The sequence below is a fragment of the Mchenga conophoros genome, linkage group LG11 (assembly GCF_057382185.1).
Source record: "Mchenga conophoros isolate Kocher_MC1m ecotype Shallow Benthic linkage group LG11, M_conophoros_male_GT1.1, whole genome shotgun sequence".
Classification (NCBI taxonomy): Eukaryota; Metazoa; Chordata; class Actinopteri; order Cichliformes; family Cichlidae; genus Mchenga; species Mchenga conophoros.
The window spans coordinates 39,742,463-39,768,570 of record NC_140536.1 but is presented as its reverse complement, the minus strand read 5'-3'; the positions used below and the strand labels follow the sequence as shown (position 1 = coordinate 39,768,570).

The window sequence follows — 26,108 nt, the reverse complement described above, 5'->3', positions numbered from 1 at the left end:
GTACCATAGAAACCAAATGTCATCCAAGACTTTTTGTGGATGTAAAAAAGTGCATTGTGCACTTTCCTGTTTTGTGTGACTGCATGATTAGTGATTCCCCAGGTTTCTTAGTCTGTGATGAAAATGTGCTCTTCTGGTTCCTTGCAGTACTTAAATACTAGGAAAACAGCAGCAAGCTGAGTGGAAATGCCATTTCCATTTCTCCTAATGCATTCATGACTTTACTTCAGGTTATGAACTTCTTTGTTTTTGTTGGAAAACCTGCACACAAGTCCAACCCTTGAAATGAACAGATAGCAAATTGCTTCCCTTGCTTTTGTTTGCTGCTTTTATTTTCAAGTGGTAAGGCCGAGCAGGACCTTTGTCTTCTGGATTAAGAACTGGTATATATGAAGGCTTTAACATATGGCTATTTTCATTCTCCCCTCATGACATATGGATGTTGGTGTTCTATTCGCTGCAGATCAGTATAGAAATCAAGGTGATCACTCAGAACAACATTGTTATTTTGCAGTGACCAACCCTCTAAGGGAGGGGTGTCAAATATAATGGCTGGGGACAGAATTGGAAAGTGTGAAGATGGGCATAAATTTTGGACTTTTAACTGTATTTTAATCTGTTGTATATTTTAAATCCCAAATCATGCATTGGTTGTTTTTTTTTAGTTTCGTGCTGCCGGATATTTGTTTCAGTGTTTAAAGCTGAAACTCTTTGACTGACTGACTGATTTGGTAAGGCCTGTTGCTCAGAGGTAAAACGCACATGTTTTTGTTCATTCACCATTGTGAATGACTGTTTTCTGTGATGTTCATCTGGGAAATCTCTCACCTCTGGTTTAAGATCAGGGCTGGGTTTATGGGTAAATGATGTTTTGACTGCTACGAGCCTACAAGTGTAGAAGAAATCCCACATCTAATCTGGGTGGATAAAACACACTGATTTGCCAGGGACACGGAGCAAAAATAAAAAAGTAATTAAGCCTAATCCACTGTCATTTAACTGTTGTATTCTCAAATCAACTTTTCCAGAATAAAGACGTGACGTTTGTCTTTCTTCCGCCCCTCTTTGTCTCTTTTCTTTCATGTGTTTCTCCTTGTCCTTCTAGCCTCTTTTACATCCTCTGTCCCTCTTTTCCATCTCCATTTCTCTCCTCCCTGCTCTTATGTCATGACATCATCTGTCCTCAGTGTGGTTGGGGTTTAGTTGGAGCACTGCAGCTATATTAAACCACACTGATATATTTTCGCCCTCCTTTGATCCGTTCTCGTTAGAGCCGCCCGCCACAGTGCTTACAGAGCCACGGGACCTGCCAGCCTCCACTTTATGAACCCTCACAGTGTGTAAAATAAAACACACGCAGCATGTGGATAAAATCTGCAATAAAAGCTGGGTGTGAAAGTAGAGTGAATTTTTAAAAAGCGCTGATTCTGTCCAGTCCTGCGGTGCAGTTATTGGTGATGACGGATACAGTGTGCAGTGTTTCTGAAGGTGACAGGAGGATTGTTGAACTGGTGTGAAAATTCACAGCTAAACTGTGAAGCCTGAGGCACTTTGTTATGTAGGAACTTTACCTGCAGCCTTTTCACATTAGATGAAGTTGACAGCAGAGAACGGAGATGGTATATTAGGTAAAGAGTGGTCCTAAACCACATACACACAAAAAATATTTATATTACAATTATCCTGAGTTTTAGCTTTACTCATTCCATGAGCATGTCTAGATGGATGAAAGTGTTGACCTTTAAAGACTGAAATATCAAAGCAATGTAAGATGGATGGCAGCGAAAAATCAGAAGTGTTAACAGGATAAATAATTCCTGGTTTTAGTCTCTTTAGGGGCGGTTGATTTAAAAAGGATAAAATAATTCAAGACACATGTTGAGGTCACAAATTTAGACACTTTCACTTTATGATTTCAGAGTTAGTCAACGGGCTTAGGGTATAACAGACACACTGCTGACTCTATATTCATTCAATTTTGATACCTTAAACAATGCACGTGTTCACCGTGAGGAATTGTAAAGCCGAGATATTTTGGTACTTGTGGGAGAAAAAAAACAGTTTGCCAGTAATAATCACGCCTTGGATTTTGGCAAGTACATTATTTATATTTCTCCTTAATCTTCTTCAGCAAATTTAACATTTGAATCCTTGACTTTATGATGGTATTATATCCCATTTTAATTTCCACAGAGAGAAATAACAGCCAGAGAAATCTGTGAGAAAGTAAAAATTGGGATGAAAGTAAAAGGAGAAAAATGTTGGAAAAATATAACCCTGGGTGTTGTTTTCTTCTCTCTGTCTCTTTTGCAGGACGGTAAAGCAGACTGTAAACAGGAGAAATGTCCACTTGTCTCAGAGGACTGTGCTCTGGTGGTGAAACAGACTGGAGCTTGCTGTGAAAGGTGTAAAGGTAAGACAAGCAAGTGGACAGAGGTCAGGCGACAATAAGAGAATACCTGTGCGCCTTTGCTTTTTTATATTTATTGTAAAGCTATGTATGCCTGCAGGTCCTCTGTACTAATGGGAGACACTGGAAATATAGAGATGCTAATCTCACGCACACACAGACCCTTCGGGGACTACTTTATCTCACCGTATCCTAACAGCGAGGCCTATATTAGGAGAGCATGTGAGAGTAAAGCTTCATTATTTACCTCACATAAAAGCCACATATACACAGTTGCACTACAAGGAGACTGTGCTGCTGCTGAAGGGGTTCACTGCTGGGTTTACAGCCCACAAAAATACAGTTGTTTTTATGAGGCAGGAACTCCTCTATATACCTTCCTTCTTCATCCTCTGTGTAAGGTTTTAGTCACTTCACATCAGCCTAATTAAACTGGGCATTTTAACAAAAACCCTTTCCGTGCACATTTATGTACTACATTTAAGACAAACAGATACATGCATTCAGGCTAAAACAGAGACATAATGCTGAAGCAATCATCAAACCTAAATTCCAACTGCACACTGTAGCTACATAAATATATCATTTACAATTGTGAGCTCTGACTTGTTGTATTTTTTGCCCTCTTTAGAATTAAAAGATCTGTATTGGACAAAGTAAGCCACTGTAGCTGATTTTTGCATAGCTGTAGAGCTTCAACATCCAGCAAGTATAAAAGGAACTGAATCTTTAGTTCCCACTGTACTGGCTTAGACACTTAACCTCTATAAAAACCCAAAAGGGGACCCTTAAACAAAGTCTGCACTACGATGGCTTCCCTTACTTTTTCTGTGCTTATGAAGCTCATGTGGCTCTGCGGAAATACATAAACTGTCACACCTACCTCCCAGCTCTCGGCAGGGAGGGGGCCCTTTTGTTTGCGGTTCGCCATTTTACGACACGGCACTTCGTTAAGAGAGACAGAACATGCTCGACTCGGACATGGAAAGCCCCACGTCACCACAGCAGTCGGTGTTAGTTTTAGTTGTGTGGTTAAGTTGTAGCCACTGTGACCAAATTTAGGACTGCTTTGTGTCTTTGCTTTTTAAAACACACTAATTCCTAGATGTCATATCACCATTTTCTCACTTTTATGAAATCATGCCGACAGTTAAAGAGAATCACAGCTTGACTGCATCAGTTTATTGGGAACAGCTTTATAAAGCGGCTTTAATTAAGGCGTTTATATATGCAGCAGTGTAATAGCAAGTGCACTTGAGATTGAAAAATACGTATTTTTAGGAGTATAGCTGTCAGAACTTCCTCGGCAGCCTCACCAAACAAACACAACTGTCACCAGGTTTTGACTAAAACAGTCATGTAAAATCGAAAGTTTCCACAGGACTTTAAACATTCTCTTCAGCGGGGATACCCTTACTGCTAGCAGCCAGTCAGTGATAATCAAATGCAGTTGATCAACTGATCATCATCACTTTACTGGTTCAGAGCATTCAGGTGTGTGTTAACACAATGCCACAGCCTTCCCAGGACTGGATGGTTCAGTAAATCCTTCCCACCATCTTATCGTACAATTCAAGACTTCTGCAACACTGTTCTTTGGACAGATGAGACCAAAGTGGAGAGCCGTAATCCACAGGGCAACAGTTGGCTAACACCAGAAAAGAGAATATCAGCACAAAAACCTCATACCAACTGTCGAGCACAGTGGTCAAGGGGCAATGTTTTAGGTTTGTTTTTTCAGCCACAGGGACCAAAGCTTCTGAGTCACAGCATGGACTGTGTTTTTCACATGAGTGTTCTTCTACATATTGGTATACAAATGCAAAAGTGCTTCTTTCTGACAGCCGTCATATTTATGCAGTATATTAACAGTTTGAGTGTTTTGCCAGGGTATTGGTCTCTGTGGGTTCTTGTACTCGTACTAATAAAATATATACTGTACATCTTCCTGCTGCAGTATTACAGTATCACAGGGTTTAGTTTACACTGAGGAAAGTAGATCAATGGGTGTGATCAGGTTTCATTGTATGGAAAGTTCTATATTGATCTGAACCCACTTTCTGCAAATGGGATGAAATGAATAGGCTATTCATTTAGAGTTGAATAGACAGCTGCTGACAGCTCAGAGGGCGACTCATCCAAGTATATGAGGAAGAGATCAGTGTGTACACACTGGATTTAACATTAAACTGAAAGAGAGTTTAAATATTCACATCATATAATCAGATGTGGTTATTTTTAGACTCGAGACTTTAAATTAGATTTAAGTCACAAAAATGAAGACTTGACTTTGACCTCACACAGCTGTAATATTTGACCTCCTTGATATTTTAATGCATCTTACAATGAAAACTTAGATGAAACTTTGGCTACCAACAACAAAGAGAGGGAAAAGAAACAATATATAAAGCTAATTGAAACATGTCTACCAGATGTTCTTAGTCACTTCCGTGAGCTTTGGCCAAGATTAGAACACAATTTATTTTTCTACATTAGAAATGACACCGCTATAAACCTATGAACATTTTGCAGGGCTGTAGTCATAATTATGATTACTGCTTTCTCATTTTCCAATCTAAAATCTAAGTTTTCAGATTAAGAAAATTTTCTTTGCATGGCAGAAAAATTAAAGCATTTGCAGAAATTGAAAATGTATGCTTTCTGTTTCCCAAAAAATGAATTCACAGAAACATTGGCAGGAAAGTGAATGTTCCTCCAGTAGATCATTTGCATGGATAGTTTGCATTTCTACACTGGGACCAACGTTCTGGGAGATTAAAAAAGTTATCTTTACTATCTGAACGATGGCAGTCTTAAATTCCCTTTGTCAAAATAACAAATTGGAAAAAAGTTTGGTCATTTGCCATAAAATGACTTTGGCTTCTCCAAGCCGTCTTCTCGGCCACAAGCTACAAGTGAAATGCGTCTGAAGTTGTAGGTATTTTAGAAATTACACATCCTTGAAATTTAGAAACTACTTGAAACACAATTAGAGCAACTGAGCTCTTGACATTGTTCCTGTTCCCCAGCTTCTCCCTTGTCTTCCAAGTTAAGGTTATATTTTTCTCTCCCAGGTTGTACGTTAGATGGATGCTCCTATAACAGTTCAGTATCCTGGACCACCTCCACGAAACCCTGCATAACAAGACGTTGTCAGGTGTGTATATGCGCTGACTGACCAAGCTGCACTGTTAGCAGATGAGAGGTAATGGAAGCAAAGCTCGGGCTTCGAGTTGAAAGCACTGATCCCAAATCAGATGTGAAAAACACACAGACATGTTGTTAGCAAGAAGGCATAATGCTAGAAGAGTGAAGGATGGGAAAAAAAGGAAAAGGGTTGGGAAAAGGAAAAGGCAGGGAAGTAAACAAAGACACTGAAGGAAAGAAAGTGAGTAGCCATGGAAGAAAACAAAACAAGTATGAGAACTGAGGGATGGAAGAAAGGAAATAAGCCAGAAAGATTAAGAAGAAATGTGGAGTAAGCACGAACAGGTCTGGAAAACTGCTCAAAAGAGGTATGGATAAAAAAAGGAACAGGCAGCACTGGACAGAAGGAATTCAGGTAAGTAGGAAAAACATAGTGAGGAGGAACAGAATCAAATAGAGGAAGCAGAAGCAGAGGAAAGATATATGTATAGCAAGAAAAGGCAATATGGTGGAACAATAAGCTTTAAAGTAGCAGCATTAAAGATACATTAACATGTTACTTATAAAGATGCACAAACTGAAGAAAATATTTTCCACTTGGTTGTGACAGGAAGGTGTCATCACTGAAGCAGAAGTTCAGTGTGTCATCCACTGCAAAAACCCCAAAAACCACCCAAAGAAGTGCTGCCCCACCTGCCCCGGTGAGTATGAATTTTAACACAAGTGTAGCCTGGAAACATTTGGGGGTTCAGTTTTATTTCTACTGTACATGCATAGATTCTGTTTATTCATTTTCTTTATATCCACATTAGTGGAGTTAAGGTTTAATTTAATTCAGTTAAATTCAATTTAATTTATACAGCACCAAATCAAAACAACAGTCACCTCAAAGCACTTTATATTGTAAGGTAGACCCCACAATAATACATACAGAGATAAACCCAACAATCATATGATCCCCTATGAACAAGCACTTTGGTGACAGTGGGAAGGAAAAACTCCTGTTTAACAGGAAGAAACCTCCGGCAGAACCCGGCTCAGGGAGAGGCGGCCGTTTGGCTGAAAGGAAACCCAGAAATGAAATATTTATAGATATTAAACAGGAACTGATAACAAGCTTAATAGTTAAGATAAAGTAAAACAAATTCAGGATGTGCTCAGCAATTTCAGAAGGTCGAAGCCAGGGGCGCTACATTTATGTCATATCTCTTTGTCTCTTTTTCTTTCTCTTTCTGGAAATGTATTAACTAGCATTAAGCCCAAAGCTTCCTGTAGTTGATGAGGAAAATTTAAACAATAGTTATGAATTTCTCTTAGCTCTCTGGTCAAAAAAGAAGAGGAACCTCATGCAGTTTGTTGTGATTTTGAACTACATTTTATTTGACCTGAAGAATGGGAGAGAAAAAGATTAGAGTTGATGAAACAGGATCTTTTATCTTATTTCATAATAGAGTTTTTATTTATTTATGAGATATGACAAATTCCACTTATGTTGAAATTGGGAGTAACATTTTTGGACTTGCCAATGTGCGCAAACAGTCAACATACTTGCACTGCAGTTTTTTGAATTCTGACTTAATGTGTATTTCTTCTGCTGGTAGAAGGGTCTGTGTCTGTGGCTGTTGTCTATATTTAAATCACTTTAAAAGTGCAGTAATAAAAGCTTCAGGTGAAGAGGCAAAAGATTTGTGTGAACATGAGTGGATTAAAAAATAATTTGTTTGGTATAACGTATTTCCCTGCAGGTTGTATCTTTGAGGGTCGTCTATATAAAGAGAATCAGGAGTTCAGTCCAGAAGGGAAACCTTGCATCAAGTGTACCTGCACTGTGAGTACACATACCCTCTACTTACACCCCCCTCTGAGCAAAGCAGGGGCTCTGTCCCACCAGTTGGTTAGTGTTGGACTCTCCTGGGAGTCCACAAATTTTTGGTTGGAACAACATCCCTTTCCTTGGTTTTTCCCCCATAACTTCTTTGCTCTCTCACACTCTCTCTCTCTCTCTCTCTCTCTCTCTCTCTTACACACACACACACACACACACACACACACACACACACACACACACACACCTTAGATAAACAAACCCTACAGGTTTGTCCATAAACACATTAAAGCATTAATGTGCTGACACCTAGTTTGAGAACCTGTAAGCTTTTAACACATGTACACACATACAGAGGTGTTTCCCAAATAGAAATCAGCATGCTGTTACTAATCGTTCTGTTAAATTTTCTGTTTTGTCTTAATTAAAAAAATAATATGAATAACCAATTGTCAACATAAATATAACTACACTGAATTTACTTTGTCCTGTGATATCCTGTCACACTCTGGGTTAGCCTCCAGACCACCTGTGACACTGAACTGGACAAATAAGATAAGATAAGATAAGATAAGATAAGATAAGATAAGATAAGATAACCTTTATTAGTCCCACATGTGGGAAATTTGTTTTGTCACAGCAGGAAGAAGATGGATGGATTTTCTGGGTTTTAAAATGTACTTTTGTAGCCATCAAGTAGAGAAATATGGCGGTGTATGAAGTCTTATTTTATGGGGGCTAAAGACAGTTATCTATTTGTTGTTGTTGTTGTCTAATTGTTATTGGCCTCTGTGAAAAGAATTCAGGGACAGAAAACCAGTTATTGATTCTGCGGGTAACTACGTTCAAACATTAGCTGTGTACTAACTCGGCTCTTGTGCTAATAAAACTGAACCAAAATATCCAGACTTTACACTGATGAAGGCTTTGTACCAAATATCTAAGCGTATTTCACAAGTCAGATGTGAGTACCGTAGTTTGCAAAGGTAATATGAAGTCACACATTCAACCACACACCCCCTTTTCTGCTGATGCATGAAACACTGAAAGATTGACAACAAAATTAAACAAATCACCTTCCTAGGAAAGTTTCATTCAAAGGTTAATTCTGCTGCTGTTATTCTGTTTTTGTTTCAGGGAGGCCGAACTCTCTGCACGAGGGAGGTGTGTCCCATCCTTTCTTGCCCCTCTCAGCTCACCCACACCCCGCCTGGACAGTGTTGTCCCAGATGTGTCGGTAAAGACTGGGAAATTCAATGATGGGGATCATAATGATGGGCAACACCACAAAACATAACTCCTGTTAAAATGAGGTGGCAGACATTACACAGCTGTGGCCAGAAGCATAGATAGGCAATGAAACATGTAATCTCCTTAGAGAAGGGGTTAATGCTGCTCCTAATAACCCTAAATATCTTTTTTATCCTCAGCCTCCATTAATTTTAATTTCATAACTTTAGTCATATCTTGCAGGGGAATTTTTTTGTTTTGCACTCATGGATGTCTGAAGCAGTCAGAATTTTATTTAGATACAACCAAATCAATTCCGTTTTTAATCCCCATTTTTCTCTACATGACTCTGTCTTTCCTCCAGGTCAGAGGAAGGTGTTCGATCTCTCTTTGGGAAGCTGTCTGTTCTACAGTCAGGTCTATGACAATGGCACCTCCTTTATACACGACAACTGTACCACCTGCACCTGCCAGGTATCAGCCTGAATAGCAAAGGCTTCATTAAACAAAGCAATGGTCAGTTAGTAAATTTAAAAAATCCTAATTCAAATAATCTTTCTAGAATTCCACTGTAGTGTGCAAGAAACGCTGCTCGCGGCAGGGAACTTGCCAAGGCAGCCACTGCTGTGAGGAGTGTCTGTCCTATGTAAAGGTGGAGGAGGTGAAGTACTGCAGAGTCCGGAACAAGATCTACAGGGTAAGAGCAGGATGGATGGATGGATGGATGGATGGATGGATGGATTATGGAGTGGGATGATGGTAACGGTTAGCTCTGTTACCTCCTTGTTAAAATCTTTTTGGTGGCTGAGACCTTTCTGTGTGGAGCATGTTTCCTGTGTGACCCTCCTCTGCATACTCAGACTTCTCACAGCTCTGAAGACATGCACGTTAGATACATTGGTGATTCTATAGAGGCTGTAGGTGTGAATGCATGGTAGCTAAAATGTGACTAAAGTTCCATGTGCAAGAATTGGTAAAGTAGTGGCTTAAAGCACTCTGAGTGATCAGAAAGACTACAACAGCAAAGGATGAACGTATAGATAATACGTAGCTGTATTCTTGGGTATTGTTGGAATGATAAGTGCCTTTACGTCTTGATGGATGTTGTTCTAACCCTATTGTGTCTTTTTTCCTTTGCAGGAAGGAGACATGTGGTCATCAGTTAACTGTACTCTCTGTACTTGCGTTAAAGGCAGCATTGAGTGTCAGCCCAAACAGTGTGTACCAATCACCAGCTGCCCCTCGGTGAGTGACACCAGTTGATCAATGGATTACATTTATTTATAGCGGTGTGTTATGTGCTGTTATGTTACCCTAGCTGCTTTTCGACTGTGTATTTGTCTTTTTAATTTCTTGGACTATAATGTTTGCAAAAAACACTGCAATCTCTAGTGAAGGCTGGGAGCAGTCAGTCATCCAAAGGTGATGGGGTGGGTGGAGATTTGGTGGCACAAACAAAAATACCTCATACCCCTGGTGGTTTAACCTACAACAACCCTGTCTTTGTCACTCCACTTTATCTGCTTTCCTTTTCTCCATCTGACCTGTCTCACACTCATACTTTACAGCCCATGACTAACTTCGTGATTCTCATTTCACATGCGTAACGCCTCAAAATGACAATACTGTCAAGATTTATCGGCAGTGCTGCCATAACCGACTCTCAATTTCAACAGGTTCACCTCAAAATGCAGGTGTAGAGTATCAGCTTGAATCAAAACATTGAACATGTCATGTAAAAATGTATCCTCTTTTTTACATGACATATGCAAGAAATAAGCAAAATAACTATAAGGGTATATCAAAGAGTAACACAGCCTGTTGCATAAAGAGGTCTCAATTAGTGCACTGTAACACAGCTGAAATGTGGCATTAGCTGGGAACTCGGGGAACTGCTGGCAAGAGAAGGGTCTATGGTGCGTTCACCTGTTGCAGAGGTCGCTTTGAGGTTATCTGTCGTGCGTTTCGTGATGGAGTGGATTCCTGGCATGCCGGTGGCTGTCACGCAGTCAAAGCCGGTGTCAATGTTGGTCTAAGTTCACACGCTTCCAGTGGTTACAACGAGCCCTCACCTGTTGTTTGCGGTCAGAACAGGCACAGTGCCGTTGGTGGTCCACATTCAGTTTTGTCTCCAGAGAAAAAGCAGTTTTATAAGTCACTTTAAATGTGGAAGAGGGCAAATAGTTTTTTAAGGACTGTAGCTTCAATGTTGAAAAAGTGCAGTGAATGCAGCAGCCATTCTTTTTAGTGGCCTGCAGGGGGCGACTTTTCTGGTTGCTAAAAAAAAAAAGCCAGATTGTTGAAATGTTTGTAAGAAAATGACCCTCCTGCTTCCTTGATCTGTGATCCTAGTAAAAACTTTTGTGATTCCTCTATGGTCTCAGTCACAAGTTTCTAGTCTTACTGATTGCAAAATAATGTAGATGTTTTGATGACATACTCATCAAAAAAGGAGAAAAAAAGGAAACCACAGAGGGAGATTGGCAAGTTGCTGCCATATGAATGTGTATTGTATTTCTGTTTCCATCGCTGGCGTCAAACAGGTGTTTTACAGCGTTTTTTTTTTTAAAAAAAACATCTGTAACTCCCGTAACTCCTTAACCTCATGCTCAATTGAAAGAATTCCAAAACTTCCTGAAAGCACAGACTCGGCGATTTTCTCAAGTACTGCCCCGCAAAGACGAAGGTTGGTTGAGAGAAGAGAGAGTGAGGGGAGAAAGAGCTCAACAGAAAACAGAACTTTTTATCTGTTTTCTTTTGATCTTTTGGGGTTCTTTTTTGGGTTTTTTTTTCTTTTTCCTGTTTTCTGTGTTATTTGCTAAGTACTGAATGTGGGCCTTGCTTGGGATTACTGTAATGACCTTTATATCACTGAAAATAACAGTTTCTGCTTTCAGAAACCACTGAAATTTTGTGGTTGCACAAATGGTGTAAGAGTTATGGTAGTTTGACGTAAAAGTTTAACCTAAAACCTATGGGAGCACAGATGCTCCAGTCGGTTTTAATGGGTTAAATCCGGCACTTTCCTAACTAGTAAGTGATTTCACAGTGGCTGTCTTTTATATACAGTTAAAGTCTCTATTCTTAACATATTAATGCACTTTTTAGAGCATTGACACAACATTGAGACAGTATGTGACATCACTTTTTGAGAGCTGTATAAGAAAAAACAACATGAAAGAAGTGACACAGGAAAAAGTTACCCAGATGCATGTAGTTGTATGTAAAGGAATGCAAAAGGATGTAAACAGATTTTCAGTGGGGAATATATAGCACGATATCGGATAACACGTGTGTGCTGCATTGTGAGGTTGATATCAGTGAGTGAAATCGGACACTTCAGGACCAGTGGAGAGGTTACCGCTAACCCCCTGGGTTGACTTTTCTGCTCTTTACATAAAGTAAACATAATTTCTTGTAAAAATATGTTGATATTAAGCATAATTTGTGAATTTATTAAATTCTGATTGCAATAAAATTGTTGCAATGTTTCTCTTATGAAAATGTTTCTCTTATGAAAATACAAAGTCAGGTTTGATTTGTAGGCAGGTGTTTTAAACAATCTGTCCCCACAGTTTAATAACAATGAAAAATCTGACATTTGCACTATTCTTGATATGAAAAGATATTAGTAAATGTAATCTAGTGTGGCTTATCACTCTCACAGAGGTCATTACAGTCCACATTACCTTCAAAACACACACACATACCTCACGCATACTCTTTCCCATGCCATCATCCTGCGGTCAGCAGCAGGTCGGCAGAGCGTGTGGGTCCCATTTGGAGACAGTGTGTCTCCGAACAGCCTTTTGTCTGTGTGGCATTTGAGTGACAGCAAAGAAGAGGTTCCCTATATTTAGGCCCCTGAAAACCAATCTCTGACACTGTGTGTGCCTGAATGAGTGTGTGTGTGCGTGTCCTTGTTTGTGTCATCAGTCTGTCAAAGGCAGCCCTCTTCAAAGAGAGAGAGTGCCCTTTGTGCCGAGGTTAGGACTCTGGAGTCTGCATTGAGGGTACAGAGAACTTCTTTATGAGATGACAGATGAGTGGTGTGTGTGTGTGTGTGTGTGTGTGTGTTTGTGTATGTCTGGAAGACAGGGGGAAAAGACTGCGTATACGTTTATATGTCTATTTGTGAGGACTGGTTCCAGTTTTAGACCTTGGGAGAGGAGTCATTTTTCAAAAGGGAGGGTATTTGGTTAGTCTAGACTCAAAGGGTGGTTAACAGGGGTAGGGGCTGGGGTTAAAACATTTAGTTAGGCTGGTTAAGGTAGTTTTAAGGGGCAAGGAAGGCATTGTATCAGCGAAGGTCCTCACAAAGATAGAATTACATGTGTGTGTGTGTGTGCGTGTGAAAAAAAGGGCTTCCCTGAGGCAAAAAACTAGGTGTGTGAAAGAGCCCTCTGATCTGCACTTTTGATGGAAGTTGAAACATACAGCGGACACACACACACACACACGCACGCACGCACGCACGCACGCACGCGCACACACACACACACACACACACACACACACACACACACACACACACACACACACACACAGAGGGTCCTGTTACACAGACAAAGTTCAGCAGTTGAAGTTGGAGTATGTGTGTCTCTGAAACCTTCCTGGTGTTGCTGTGAACTTGTCAAAACGTGAACTTTTCCTGTATCGCCATCTTTCATGTAACTTCTGTTACCTCTGCTTGAATGACAGCACAAAATTAGAACTGTTGATAATCTCTACCAACAAAAATGGGAAATATATATCGTTTGACCACCAGTACTTGGTTCTCAACTGTGTGGAAACAAGACTTTAAATTAGAGGAAAAAGAACAAGTTAAAATATTATGAGAGATTATTAGTAATAGTCATCATATTCTAAGTCATACATTATAATACTGTATTTTATGTGGCAGACCTACGTTCAATAACAGGGGTCCATCAGGAATCAACTCCAACTACTATTTTTCTTCCCAATGTGATGTTTATGTAAAGTTTGGTCAGAAGGTTCCTTTGCGCGTGCGCCATTAGCATCCTGCCTGCTGTAACCTACAATTTCCTTCGGGATTAATAAAGTATTCTGATTCAGATTCTGTTTTATTTTACTGTTTTTATTTATTTTTACTTTAGGCCTACTTTGTTAGTTTTCTTGCATTTACAAAACTCTGATCTTCTTTTTCTCCCAAATACAGAAAACTAGGAATAATCTGACTTAGTGATCTGTGATCAGTAGAAGAAAGTTTAACAAGGGCAAAAAAGTTAATGGTTTTTAGAAATATTTATCAAAAGAGAAACTTTTTTCCTGGACATTCTGATTCGTGTACAGTTCGGTTGAAATTTGTAAACTGCAAAGCTAGTCAGAAGCATAACAGTTTTTTCTTATTGTAATTTTCTTTTAGGTTTTTATTCCATGTGTCTATGCTTTGCTCGTGACACTGCTCCACATTCTGTCAAAACAAGTTTCCTTGCCACATTCAGGCTTCTTGTCATCTTCCCTTAATTCCTCTGTCAGTTATCTAATCCAGTGTTTCTGTGTCTTTTCTCTTGCAGAATAAAATCCTGAACAGAACTGGCTGCTGCCCAGTTTGCACTGAAAGTGAGTAAGTCCTTCTCCACCCTCCACACAGTGATTTGTGGGATTCTCACTGCAGTGTCTTCTAATCTATATATCTAGGGAAGCCCTTTAATTTGAGCCCATCAAAGTCTTAAAATATCTCAAATATATTTATATATATATATTTTGTTTGTGGCTGCACAAGAATCAGAGTTATTGATACTGAATGTTTAGAAAGCTAATTATACGTCAGAACCTATGAATTGTTCTTTTTATGAGCAATAAAAAATAAAATCTCATTCTGGCCTCTGCAGTTCACTTGAGTATTCCCCGTGAACTTCAGTCCAGACTGTGGTTTACCCTTTGGGTCGTTTTACTTTAGCTTTTGGCTTCAAACTGCAGCAAAAAAATCCCCCAAAATGTTCTATTTCAGGACTACAAATACTCCATAAACCCCACTTGTGTATAATATAGAGTTTAGATTTAGCTGGTCAGGCAGATGTATTACCACAGTGAGTCACATTAGTGCCACATATTTCAGCATTTATCGTAAATAATTTTTCCGCTGTTAGCTGTCAGATTTCAACATGTATCCTTTTTTATAAAGTGCTTAACTTTGGGTTGCCTCTTGCTGTCCAGGGACCTACTGCTGTTCCAAAGTTCATGTTTTAGGTCACTGAGGTTAAAAAAGGCATTTGCTTTCTTTGACTTCTTTCTATTTTTTTGGTTAAACATATCAAGAGCTTTCTTTTTCTTTGTCCTACTTCAGAGCCAGGCGTGTGTACAGTCTTTGGCGACCCTCACTACAACACCTTTGACGGCAGGACCTTTAACTTTCAGGGAACTTGTCAGTATGTTCTGACTCGTGATTGTGGTAGCATTCCCTCTGGAGGGCCTGGGAATAACATCAACCTCAACAGCCCAGACTCGAGCTTCACGGTAAAATGGAAGGGTATCACTTCATAATATAGCCCACAACTGAGGGCATACTTCCTCTGTAATTAAATGGAATTTGAGTGTATATACAGGAAACAAATAAATAATTATATTGTAAGTAAATTTAGATATTGGGTTGGTAATTTTAAGTAGTGTGCAATTTCATGGTAATGCTGGAGGAAAACAAACCATATTTCCCCATCTTATATCATAAGCATGCTGTACTTTTCAGGCCGCAGGCCTTATTACAGAGCGTATTAATCTTTATTTTATATTTGTTATATTGATGTGCATGCTGGATGTCCTATTATTCAATTATTCATTTATCTTACCAACTTACAACAAAAAAAATAAATACAGTCAAAATGTTACAGTACAATGATGGAACTTGATGGTTTTCTTTCACCATCACTGGTCAAATATAATTTTCAAAAGGAGTGAAATACCTGAAAGTTAGGCCGGGTTAAGCTGTATTATAGTATGTTATTGATGGAATTTAGAATACACTAGGATTTGATAAAATGTGTACTCAGAATGGGATGAAAAAAATTGGGAAACTGCTCATCTCTGCTGACCTCTCTGCTGACTTTTTTCACACATTAGAAACCAAAAGCAGCTGAAATTTTATAAAGACATCAGGACCTCTGAGACCTCAATAGATCCTGAGTTGTCCTGTTTTATTGGCTTTTAATCTCATTACTTTGATTTCAGGTGTTGGTGAAGAATCACGCCCGGAGGACTCGCTCCTTCTCCTGGACTCAGTCTGTCGAGGTGAAGCTGGGTAGTTTGATCCTCAGCCTGCACCAGCACTTAACGGTACGGAAGAATGGTACTCGCATCGCCCTGCCCTACCATGGTCCTGGGGTGCATGTAGACCTGGATGGATACCTGCTCAAACTCACCACCATTGCAGGTCAGTATACGTCTTTCTGATCCAAGTTTTTAAATCAGCAAATATTGACCTCTATTTGTGGTCTCAGCTGAAGGTGAATTAATCATTGGAGAGTTCTTGATAAAATATGGCATGGCTCAGTGAGTGGAGCCTGGTTTTCCATGTATGATCGTCTATTTAACATTCTGTGTGGACCTTTCACCTGATTTGGTCTGACTGTACCTGTGTGTGGCCTTCTGTTAAGCATCAGCAGAAGCGCAGGAGTCTTCTGCCCTCTCATGCCACCCAAATAAAATATGCAGAAAGGTTATTATGAATTTTTTGTCCAAAATTAAAGCAGCTTTAAGAATAACAGCACAAACTTTGCAGATGAAAACCACATATCTGAAAAATTAGTTGATAATTTGAAATCATTCTTTTACAAGAGATGGTTACAAATAATAAAGATTTTGTTTCTAACCTCCACCTTTTTCTGCAGGTCTGGAGATCACATGGGATGGTGACAGTTTTGTGGAGGTTGTAGCTGCTCCTCATCTGCGTGGGCGCCTCTGCGGCCTTTGCGGCAACTACAATGGCCACAAGCGTGACGATACCATAGGCGGTGACGGGCAGTTCAAGTTTGACGTGGACGAGTTCGCAGAGTCATGGAGGGTCGAGGGAAATGAGGTTTGCACCAAACATCACCCGCCTCGCAGGCCGACTTCATTCCTGTGCCCCGGCAGCGTTAAAGTCAAGTTCAGGGCTCACCGGGAGTGCCAGAAGATAAAATCGTGGCTTTTTAGTAAGTGCCACAGTGTGGTGGACTTCGGGTCTTTTTACAGGTGAGGAGAAATCTCAAGTGACAACTTAATTGTTAAAGTGCCAAACACTGTAGCTTGTCACACGTATCCATTTCTCTGTCCTACCATAACCATACTTGTATGAGGCTTTCGGTAAAATCTTTTTTCATTACGGGAACTTAATCTTAAACAAAACCAAATTCTGCCCTCTTTAGGTCGTGTGTGACGGACATGTGTGAGTGTCCAGTCCATAAAAACTGTTACTGCGAGACCTTCATCGCCTACAGCAGAGCCTGTGAGAGGGAAGGTGTGCCCGTACTTTGGAAACCCGAAGCTGCTTGTATGGGTGAGTGGCAACACTCATAAATCGCAGCGCATTCTGAGAGGTGCTCTTGACTATTAGAGCCAGTCTTAATGACACCAGATTTGGCTTTTTGTTTTTTGTTTAAAGAAAATTCTGCTCACTTCTGAGCAAACCTGACACTTACTGCAGCTGCCATTCCAGTTCATAGTACTCCCTTTTAGAGAAGTAGAAAAGGATTTACCTTATGTATGCTTAAATTCCCTCTTTTGCATGATATTATCGTTCAACCTTGATAAAATGAACAGTATGCATTGGGTTTGGTATGAGTGCATGAGAAACAGCTAATTCCAATGAGAAGCTGCTGAGAATCTGCTCACATTGACATAATCAAGTCCTAACTTTTTCCCCTCTTTCTACCTTTTCTTCCTCTCATCAGCCACCCAGTGTAAACACGATGCAGTGTACGACACCTGTGGTCCAGGCTGCACCAAAACCTGTGACAACTGGAATGAGATCGGACCGTGCCGTAAGCCGTGCGTGGCCGGCTGCCACTGCCCCGCCAACCTGGTGATGTTCCAGGGACGGTGCATCAAACCCACAGCATGCCCTGGACGGTGACCCCTATGAGCTGGGGGAAGGGGACTGAAGGGAGGGTCATCTGAACTAAAACTAAGGGTCCAAACTAGCAAAGCAGAGTTTGGGAAGACACTAAAGGGTCTCAAGTTGACAGCTAAGATGCAACAAGGTACTCAGGGTCCATAACTTCACAAGGAAGTACGCTGTCGTGACTTAGATGCCAGCGATCCAAACAATGGTGACGGACTGAAGGGAAACTCAGATGATCATCTGATCACGGAGCGTTCGATTTCTGACTTCCTCTCGCCTCTTTGTCACACTGTTACTACACCAGTCGCCACCAATTACAGTTTTGGAGAATAAAAACTAAAATCTCAAGCGACAACTTAAGTGGCATTTGGAGATTTTACAACTCACGAATTACAGGAACTACGGCATGTTGCCATGGACCCTCAGGGAACAGTCTGGGGCCAGCGGACTCCTCTTAGAGCCAACATGGCGACTGAGTTTCTCTCGCAAACACATTAAAGTGACCAACAGAGCATCTGCATTTGGAATAGTGAGATTCAAAGTCAAAGAGAAACTCGGATTCATCATATCAAAACTGAACTTATCATCTCTATTCCATCATTTCATACTGTAAGCTAGCCAGATTTATATGAAAGACAGACAAGCTTTTATATAATTATTGTTCTAATTATTAATATTATTGCTATTATTTGTTGTTGATGTTAATTTATATATCAGTCAAATGAAATGTTGTAGCAAGAGCCAGAATCATGAATATAATTGTGTTATAAATGATTTAAAGGGAAACAAAAGCTATTTATATATTTGTTGTGTATTTTTTGTTACTGTTTGAAGAGAAATGCCCAAATGTGACTCAGCTGTTGCACCATCGCAGGGATTAAGTACTGTATTGTATTATGCTCAGTGTACAGGTTGTAGTGGTTAGTAAACTGAAGGTGTTCGTGAAAGCATATGTTTCACTTGACGATAATTATTTAAGACCAGCAATATAATCTTTTCTCGAAGTTCATTTTTGACTGTCGTCCTTCCTCTATGTAGTGCTGGAGAAAAATCGAGATTACGGCTGCTAGTTCAATTCCCAAAAGAAGCCAGTGTTTAAAAAAAAAATGAAGTAAAGCTGATTTCATGTTTATCTGTGGCTCCTTAGATTTATCTCCACTAAAGATAAAAGACACAAATCTTGAAAGAAAAAAAGATGTAAAACTATTTTAAATACATTTGCACAGCTTTAATACACTTCAAATTTATACAAACATATTTCACATGAACACATCTCTAAAATAAAACATAAGGACTAAAAGCACCAAATACATTAGAGTTCATTCAACAGCAAACTGAGTCTCCAGGGTTGTACAGGTTTTAGGGGATTAGACGTGTGTCCACCTGTTTCAGTGGTTTCACTCGCTTTGACAATTCGCCACCCTCTTTCACTTCAAGCAATGTTCAAAAGCAGAAAAAAAAATGACTGCAGTCTGGCCCAGGTGGAGAAACAAAACACTGACACATGGAAGATAGTGAATTTTCCCCCCTGTTCAAGAAGAAATACTTACATTTCACCTGCTACTGTAACTCTTTCTAGTACTGCACAGTATGACAGTCTTATAACTCACAATCATGTCTGCTTTGTTATGTGAGTTAAAAAGAAAAGACTAGCTTCAGTTTAGAACACTGCCCATAAAATGAACGTAGCTATGAGTCAATGTCAAACATCAAAATGTTGATGCTGCACATCCACTCGTAAAATCTCTCATTTCAGGAGTACAGGATAGCAGAAAACTAGAGCAAATTTACTCTCTTTTGGTAGCTGACACATCTTTTTGAATAAATGATGCACGTACTGGGATGCCAGTTACACGCGTTTTCTACTCCTTGTTGATGTTTTCAGTTTGCAAGCCTTGTACTGCTGAGGTTGTATATGGGATAGTGCTATGCTGGGAATTACATGAGGTCAGCTGTTTCAAAGTTTGTTCAACATTAAAAGGTGCAAAATGTGAGTGTGGTGGCTGGAGTCGATGGAGCATGGTCCATCCACTCCCACACAGTCCTGAGAAGAGGCTTAACAGCATCTGTATGCGTGTACATGGGATTCAGAAAATCCCTGTAATTGTTCCTTATATTAAATGTGGTTTTTAAGTAAATGAAAGTTCAGTTTTAAGCCGTCTGTACAGAGTGATGCGTACTGGATTATTTGAATACACTTGTTTCTTCCTCTGCAAATGAATGCAGTCACACAAAAAGGTTTTGAAAAAGTAGCATGTCAAAGCCTCGGTCCTGAACCACAGTATGGTATATGGGCCACACACATTACTGTGGTTGCAAGTAGGGCTGCCACAAACGATTATTTTGATAGTCGACTAGTCACCGATTATTTTTGCGATTAGTCGACTAATCAGATCATCATCCATTGAACGTAAAAGTACAGCTTATTGCACCAGCAGCATCTGCTCTTATATAACTATCATTAGCTTACAGCTTTAACTGTTTAAGGTCTGTGCTAACTAAAAATAAAGACAAGATGATAGTTAATTGAATTCTAATTAAATGTGCAGATTGTTTCGGTGGAGTTTAATAAACTCAGCCGATTTACTCAGGAACAAATAAAATACTGAAAAAAGCCAAACAATAACATTTTTAAGTTATCTAAGTGACTTGTATATGTTTAACCTGAGTAGGGCGGTGGGTTTGAAAACGATCTGCCGGGAGTCCGGTGCTCTCATGGCCCCCGGCTAGCTATCGAGCTAGTGGGTAACAGACGCCTCCGAAAACGTCGGAGCGCTTTTGAAAATATGTGGTAAACTGAGCAGATATTTGAGGTTTACACAGCTACATTCTCGCCTGAAAATATGTTAAACGTTTATTTTGTGACCCAGAAAGAATAATAAGAGTAATATTAAAACTAACTAGCTGCCGCCATTGTTGACAACTGCGCTGGGCCGCGCTATGAATTCTGGGACACAGTTTCTTCTTCTTCGGGGTTTAACGGCAGCTGGCATCCTTGTACATGCAGTGCTGCCATCTTCTGTTTCAGTCCGTTATTACACTCTTAAATCCTGCTACTTATTCCTGCTTTTGGGATCTTACAAAGCTTCAAATGACGCGTCGACTATTAAATCAGTCGTCGACGATTTTGATAGTCGACGTAATCGTGACTAGTCGACTAATCGTGGCAGCCCTAGTTGCAAGCATTAAACAGAAGAAAATAGACCTAAAAAGACGCTTTGGGTCACATAAAGCGGGTCTCTGCAGACAGCTGTATTGATTAAAATAGACCCTTACAATCTCAAATTTAACACTAATTATAATAAAGTACATCTAATGTTAATCTTAGAGTAGAGTAACTATTTAATTATTTTGATGGAAATTTCCTTTAAATATGACCCAAAACTTGTTACCAGTTTCAAAAATGACAATCATCTGGCGTTTCATCCTAAAATTTTGCATTCGTCAAAATTTCTTTAACAACAAATACTGTGACCTTTAAGTCTAATCATTCTGTAATAAAACTCCTCGGTTTTCTCTACACTGTGGCTTGTTATACTGCATTCATAATCACAAACAGGATCTTCACAGTCTCTAGCAGAAATTGGAAGAAAATCACTGATACAAATCACAATTACACATAAACTACAGAAAAAAATGAAAAGTACAATTACACACTGGTGTCGTTAAGTGATTTTCACACATTTAGGACACAGTAAGAGATCTGTTTGTGTTCTAACTACTGGAAACACTATGTTTAGTTTATACAATGGGTGGCACCTGTTCAGAGGGTGCAGGAAGCATGATAGAAAATTAATATTACCAGCTCTATGCACACACAACCACAGTGCAACAGGGATCTGACCAGTTAAAGTCTGTTTAACTTGTGGTTTGACCGACTGAGAGATTTTCATTGTCACATACAACCACTGCAGGCGATGCCTGGAAACATTTCAGAGCTGCAATAAATGCATGGAAAAGGCGTTACACTGTGAACATTCCTGTACATCTTGCACATGACGAGGGGCATTTCAACTCTTTGGCATTTTCAGAAAAAGACACATTCACTTATTTTTTCCAAGCTAGCATGCTTTAAGGCGTGGAATGGTACAATGGTATAGGTTTTATATGAAAATACTGGAGCAAAAAAATAAAATGTTCTCTGTTTGCAAATGATACATAGCTGATACAACAAACTTGAAAGTGATGATTAACACATTGCATGCTTCTGGGGCAAATTAGTTTCCCCCTTTAATTTGGTTCTTTGATTTTATTTAAGTATTTTAATCTTGACAGAAATTTTGTAGAAGCCAACCCTGATGCACCCGTCTCCTTTCAAATATGATTAACTTGTCAGTTATGGCCTCACAGACCGACTGGAGGATTAAAGTCTGCATTTTCCTCTGACCATCAGGAAAAAAAGCAAACACGTGCGTTTGTAACTACTGTTTCATATAAATAAGCTTAGAAAAATAAAAGCTTGTGTGTCTGGCACCACAGAGTAGACAGTGGAAGTAAAACGCAGCTGGTGAGGAAAGTTGAGCAGCTAATTAGTTTGACATTTTTGGGGGGGGGTGGCAGTTGAATTCAAAAGGGAGCTACAACACTAGACTTACATTCTATAGCTTACTTACATGTTATTCATACCAGCAATCTGAGTTTCTGCTCGTTGTTGACTCTTTTCTGCCCCCTTGTGGACATAAAACAAACTAATTGGAGCTTTAAAACAACATGCAGCATGTTGCCCTGTTAATTTTCCATGAGCGTAGATAAGCAAACCACAATCTCAACCTGCTAGAAGGTGACATCTAGTGAGTGTAGTGTTGCTACTTGAAAAATGACCAGCAAACAGCAAACTAAAGTTAGCATCAGCAACTGATACTGATTCTGCATCATGTTCCACAATGACCTCAAAAACTTAGTGGATGACAAAATACCTGCGGCATTTGTTTTCTTTGCTTTGTTGCTATTTGCAGATCATCTGTGCAATTCTGCTATTTTTGTACTCTTAGCAAAATGAAAACAAAAAACAAATATTACAGCGATGATCGCACAGCTACAGAAAATCTTGCTTGCCAAACCATAGACAAAACTGAAAGAAAAAAAAATATTAATGATACAAGTAAATAAAACTAGCTGCTCTAAGTACAGAAAATATGTATGTGCACTCTAATATATAATCTTCCAAACCTCTGAAGAATTTTTTTCTTTGTCTCCAGTTTCGCTATACAAAACAAGATATACATCTAATAAAAAATACACTCTTAAGTTCCAGGCTGGCCAGCTTTCAGGATATACTAAAGCAAATTAAAAAAAATATATGTAGTCAAACCAACCTACACAGCTGGGGTCAGCTATCACAGCAAAGAAACAAGTCAACCAGGCAGAAAGGAGGAGGAGTGTGGACAGAGAGACTGACCAGCAGAGCTCAGTCGTCATCGCTGTCACTGCCTGACTCGCTGAGCTGAAGGTCATTTCCTGTGGGGAGCAGAAGATAAATGACCATAATACCAAAAATGCAGTGTGGTAGCACAGAGTCACTGGCAGTGAATGAGCAAGATTAGCAGCAGCACAGAAAACGAATGCACGCATGTATAAATTCCATCTCTTGACCTGACCAAGTCTAAGTATAACCCAAAGGTACTCACGGAGTGTGTTCATGAGCTGGTTGTTCCCCTGCTGCCGGTCAGGTCCTCCGTTGGCCATGGGGTGGCGGCTGGGTGACGTCTGGCTGAGGGGTCGGGGGGTCTCGAGCTCTCCGTCGCTGCTGCTGCTGTCATCGCCGCTCCCTGAGGCGCTGCCCGAGTCGGAGGAGCTGCTGCTGCCGCTGCTGCTCATCTGCTCTATCACCTCCACCTCTGCTCGCAGCTCTGTTAAGAACAGCAGAGAATCGCTACAGTTAACACAAAGACATTCAGCATTTACTGAAAAATTGTTTATAACAAACTGTAATGTCCTTACATTTATTTAGAACTATGTGATACTTAAGTGTGTCACGTAGCATATGTTTAATATAGAATATGTTATTTGTGATGTTAATCATAAACTATAGTTATGTCAGGAAAACCATCTCTTCTATTATGAGCTATGGCCGTGTATCACCTTCCTTACCTCTCTTGATGTCATCGAGCTGAGGCTCTGGGGAGGGGTTGTCCTTAGATGGGGAAGGAGAGGTTTTGATCCCAGCCCCGGGTTTAGTGGGGGCCCTAAACTGAGAGGTGGGCTGGCTGGACCGAAGCGACTGCTGCTCAATCCGGGCCTGGATCTTACTGCTGCCTTCTGCCCTGTAAAACACACACACAACAGATGTGATTTCACCTGGATTTATTTAAGAGTAACATAGAAGCCAGCCTGAACTTCCCACTTCAATAACCTTAATTTTGTAATCACTGATATCTCCACTGATATCTCACCTAGTTTTCTTGACCTGGATGCTGCTGCTCAGTTTCTCCAGTACAAACTCCCCAGTGTCGTGGTTAATGATGAGCACACAGTCCTTCTGGTATGGCCGCTTGTTTCCTTTGAATACTGTCATGGGAGGGGTAGAGCCCTGAAAGAAAAAAAAAGAAAATGCAAGAACTAAATATGGACAGTCTTGGCTAATTTTGCCAGACCCTATTACATTAAAACAGTGGAAGAAGGTATCATTATACAGTGCTTATTCCTGGTGTGACTGACTCGCTGACTTCAGTTTGAATTGCTTTGATTGTACAAAGTCTGTTTTTACCCTCGATACTGGATTTCTATATGTGCAAACATAAATACAAATGTAGTATCTAAGGTAAAAACAGACTTTGTACAATCAAACAAGCTTGAAAAAAAAAATCAGTATTTGGTATGACCACTGTTATTCCTCAACACAGCCGGAACTCTCTTAAGTAAGCTTTCTTGTAATTTCTTCAAGTGGCCTCCAGGAATAGTTCTCCATGCTTCCTGAAGGACATTCAAAGCTGTTTTTGGATGTTGGCTGCCTTTTGTTTTGTTCTGTCAAAATAATCTCACACTGCTTCAATAACGTTGAGGTCCAGGTCATTCCACAACTCATCTGATGTAGATTGTAGTTTTTTGGGGTTTTATTAGGCCTACCACTTATTCTTTTATCTTCTAAATGTTCACTTTTCAACCAATTTGTCTAAGGACTCCCTGCAAACCATGCTGAGATATGCCAAGTATACACCTAATAGCTATTTGGGAATCACCTGATTGGTGCAAATGTTATGGTATTTTATGCCAGGCTGTTATAAATTGACTGGCATAAAATACTAGCAATGCTAGAAACAAATTGCCTCTGGAAATGGTCAGATACAAGGACTGGACTGAAAGGAGCAAAAAATGCAGCCAGTGTTTAAAAAAATAAAAAAACAAGCAAAAGAACAATCAAAAAGACCTTGACGAAGCCTGGAAAAGTATTGCTTAAACCAACTTAAAAAAAAACTACAAGAAAGTCTCATAGCTTGGAAGCAAAAGGAAATGAAAAGGCATTTATAAAGTTTTGCACAGTACAGAATGTGAACAGATATTCATCTAACATGCAAGTGCCACACTTCCTGGAAGTACCAATTCAGTCAGTATTTAAGAGCGATGAATTTGATGCTAGAAGAATGGAAATTGTTTTATTATTTGCTTAATTTACAGAAAGAAGTGCACATCATGCAGTCTTACTGGAATATGAGGTAGTGTTATGGTAACTTCATCTCCTTTCCCAACTTGAAGCTCTCCCTCACAGCTTGTGTCAATCGATGCTGGTTTGAAGTCATCTGAAAAGGAGATGCAACAGATAATTTAATCAGGTGCTTTAGGAGACATTGTATGTAGGTAATTCCAAATACATGGACATTTTATTAAGTCTCTTAAACAAATATTGAAAAATTATGAGCCGACGAACCCAGATTTAAAACCTGAGAATGGGGAGTAAAACGATAAAATTCAGTGTATATTGCTGCCACACCATTTGCAACAAATACTTACTTATATTGTTTTCTCCATATAATTACCCATACACAGACTGTGTAAGACACAGCCTCTCCGTCCATGTGAGAAAGAGAGTCTGACACAACAGTAATCTAACAGTGCGCTTTGTATGGTGCCAAAGTTTTATTTAACACATCGCGCAGTCTGTCACACTTACATCTGATGGTGTGAAAGGAAGACTTTGGCCTCTTCTCAAAGCTTTCTCCGAGCTTCAAAACATGCTCCTCTTTGTCCAGCAGCGGATTCGTGCTCCCGTTCATGGCTCCGTTGGTTTAATGGTTACTAAAACTCGCATTTAGGTCAAATCCCACGAAGAGCCGAGAGCAATCTGGCAAGTTGAGCAGGATCAAAATAAGATGCCAACTACAACACAAAGTTAGCTTGCTGTGGCTAACAGTTAGCAAAACATCACGTGGCCACGCCTTTTCCGCTTTTGGTCCGGCTCTCAAATATCGCCGAAAGTGGGCTGTGTTAGCAACGTCACCTGT

The 26,108-nt window shown here is 39.8% G+C and overlaps 2 protein-coding genes across 2 annotated transcripts in view; one reads left to right on the top strand and one right to left on the bottom strand.

Moving 5' to 3' along the window:
* The window catches only part of LOC146565097 (BMP-binding endothelial regulator protein-like), a 23,022-nt gene extending 3,230 nt beyond the window's left edge, over nt 1-19,792 (top strand). Inside the window, exons 5-18 of the mRNA XM_085290231.1 lie at nt 2,314-2,413; nt 5,485-5,567; nt 6,168-6,258; nt 7,303-7,385; nt 8,520-8,619; nt 8,977-9,086; nt 9,175-9,309; nt 9,753-9,857; nt 14,150-14,195; nt 14,923-15,092; nt 15,801-16,002; nt 16,460-16,802; nt 16,976-17,106; nt 17,501-19,792. Coding sequence (XP_085146357.1) covers nt 2,314-2,413; nt 5,485-5,567; nt 6,168-6,258; nt 7,303-7,385; nt 8,520-8,619; nt 8,977-9,086; nt 9,175-9,309; nt 9,753-9,857; nt 14,150-14,195; nt 14,923-15,092; nt 15,801-16,002; nt 16,460-16,802; nt 16,976-17,106; nt 17,501-17,682 — 1,881 coding nt within the window. The 3' untranslated portion in view covers nt 17,683-19,792. The remainder of the gene's footprint in view (nt 1-2,313; nt 2,414-5,484; nt 5,568-6,167; nt 6,259-7,302; nt 7,386-8,519; nt 8,620-8,976; nt 9,087-9,174; nt 9,310-9,752; nt 9,858-14,149; nt 14,196-14,922; nt 15,093-15,800; nt 16,003-16,459; nt 16,803-16,975; nt 17,107-17,500) is intronic.
* A 63-nt stretch (nt 19,793-19,855) lies between these two features.
* On the bottom strand, nt 19,856-26,028 carry LOC146565096 (ELL-associated factor 1-like). The gene is made up of 6 exons (XM_085293009.1): nt 25,778-26,028; nt 25,312-25,406; nt 24,063-24,199; nt 23,761-23,933; nt 23,298-23,519; nt 19,856-23,127 (listed from the first exon to the last, which is right to left on the bottom strand). Exons 1-6 carry the CDS (start codon nt 25,878-25,880, stop codon nt 23,078-23,080), a joined length of 780 nt encoding a protein of 259 aa, XP_085149135.1. The 5' UTR covers nt 25,881-26,028; the 3' UTR covers nt 19,856-23,077.
* Nucleotides 26,029-26,108: the final 80 nt, after the last annotated feature.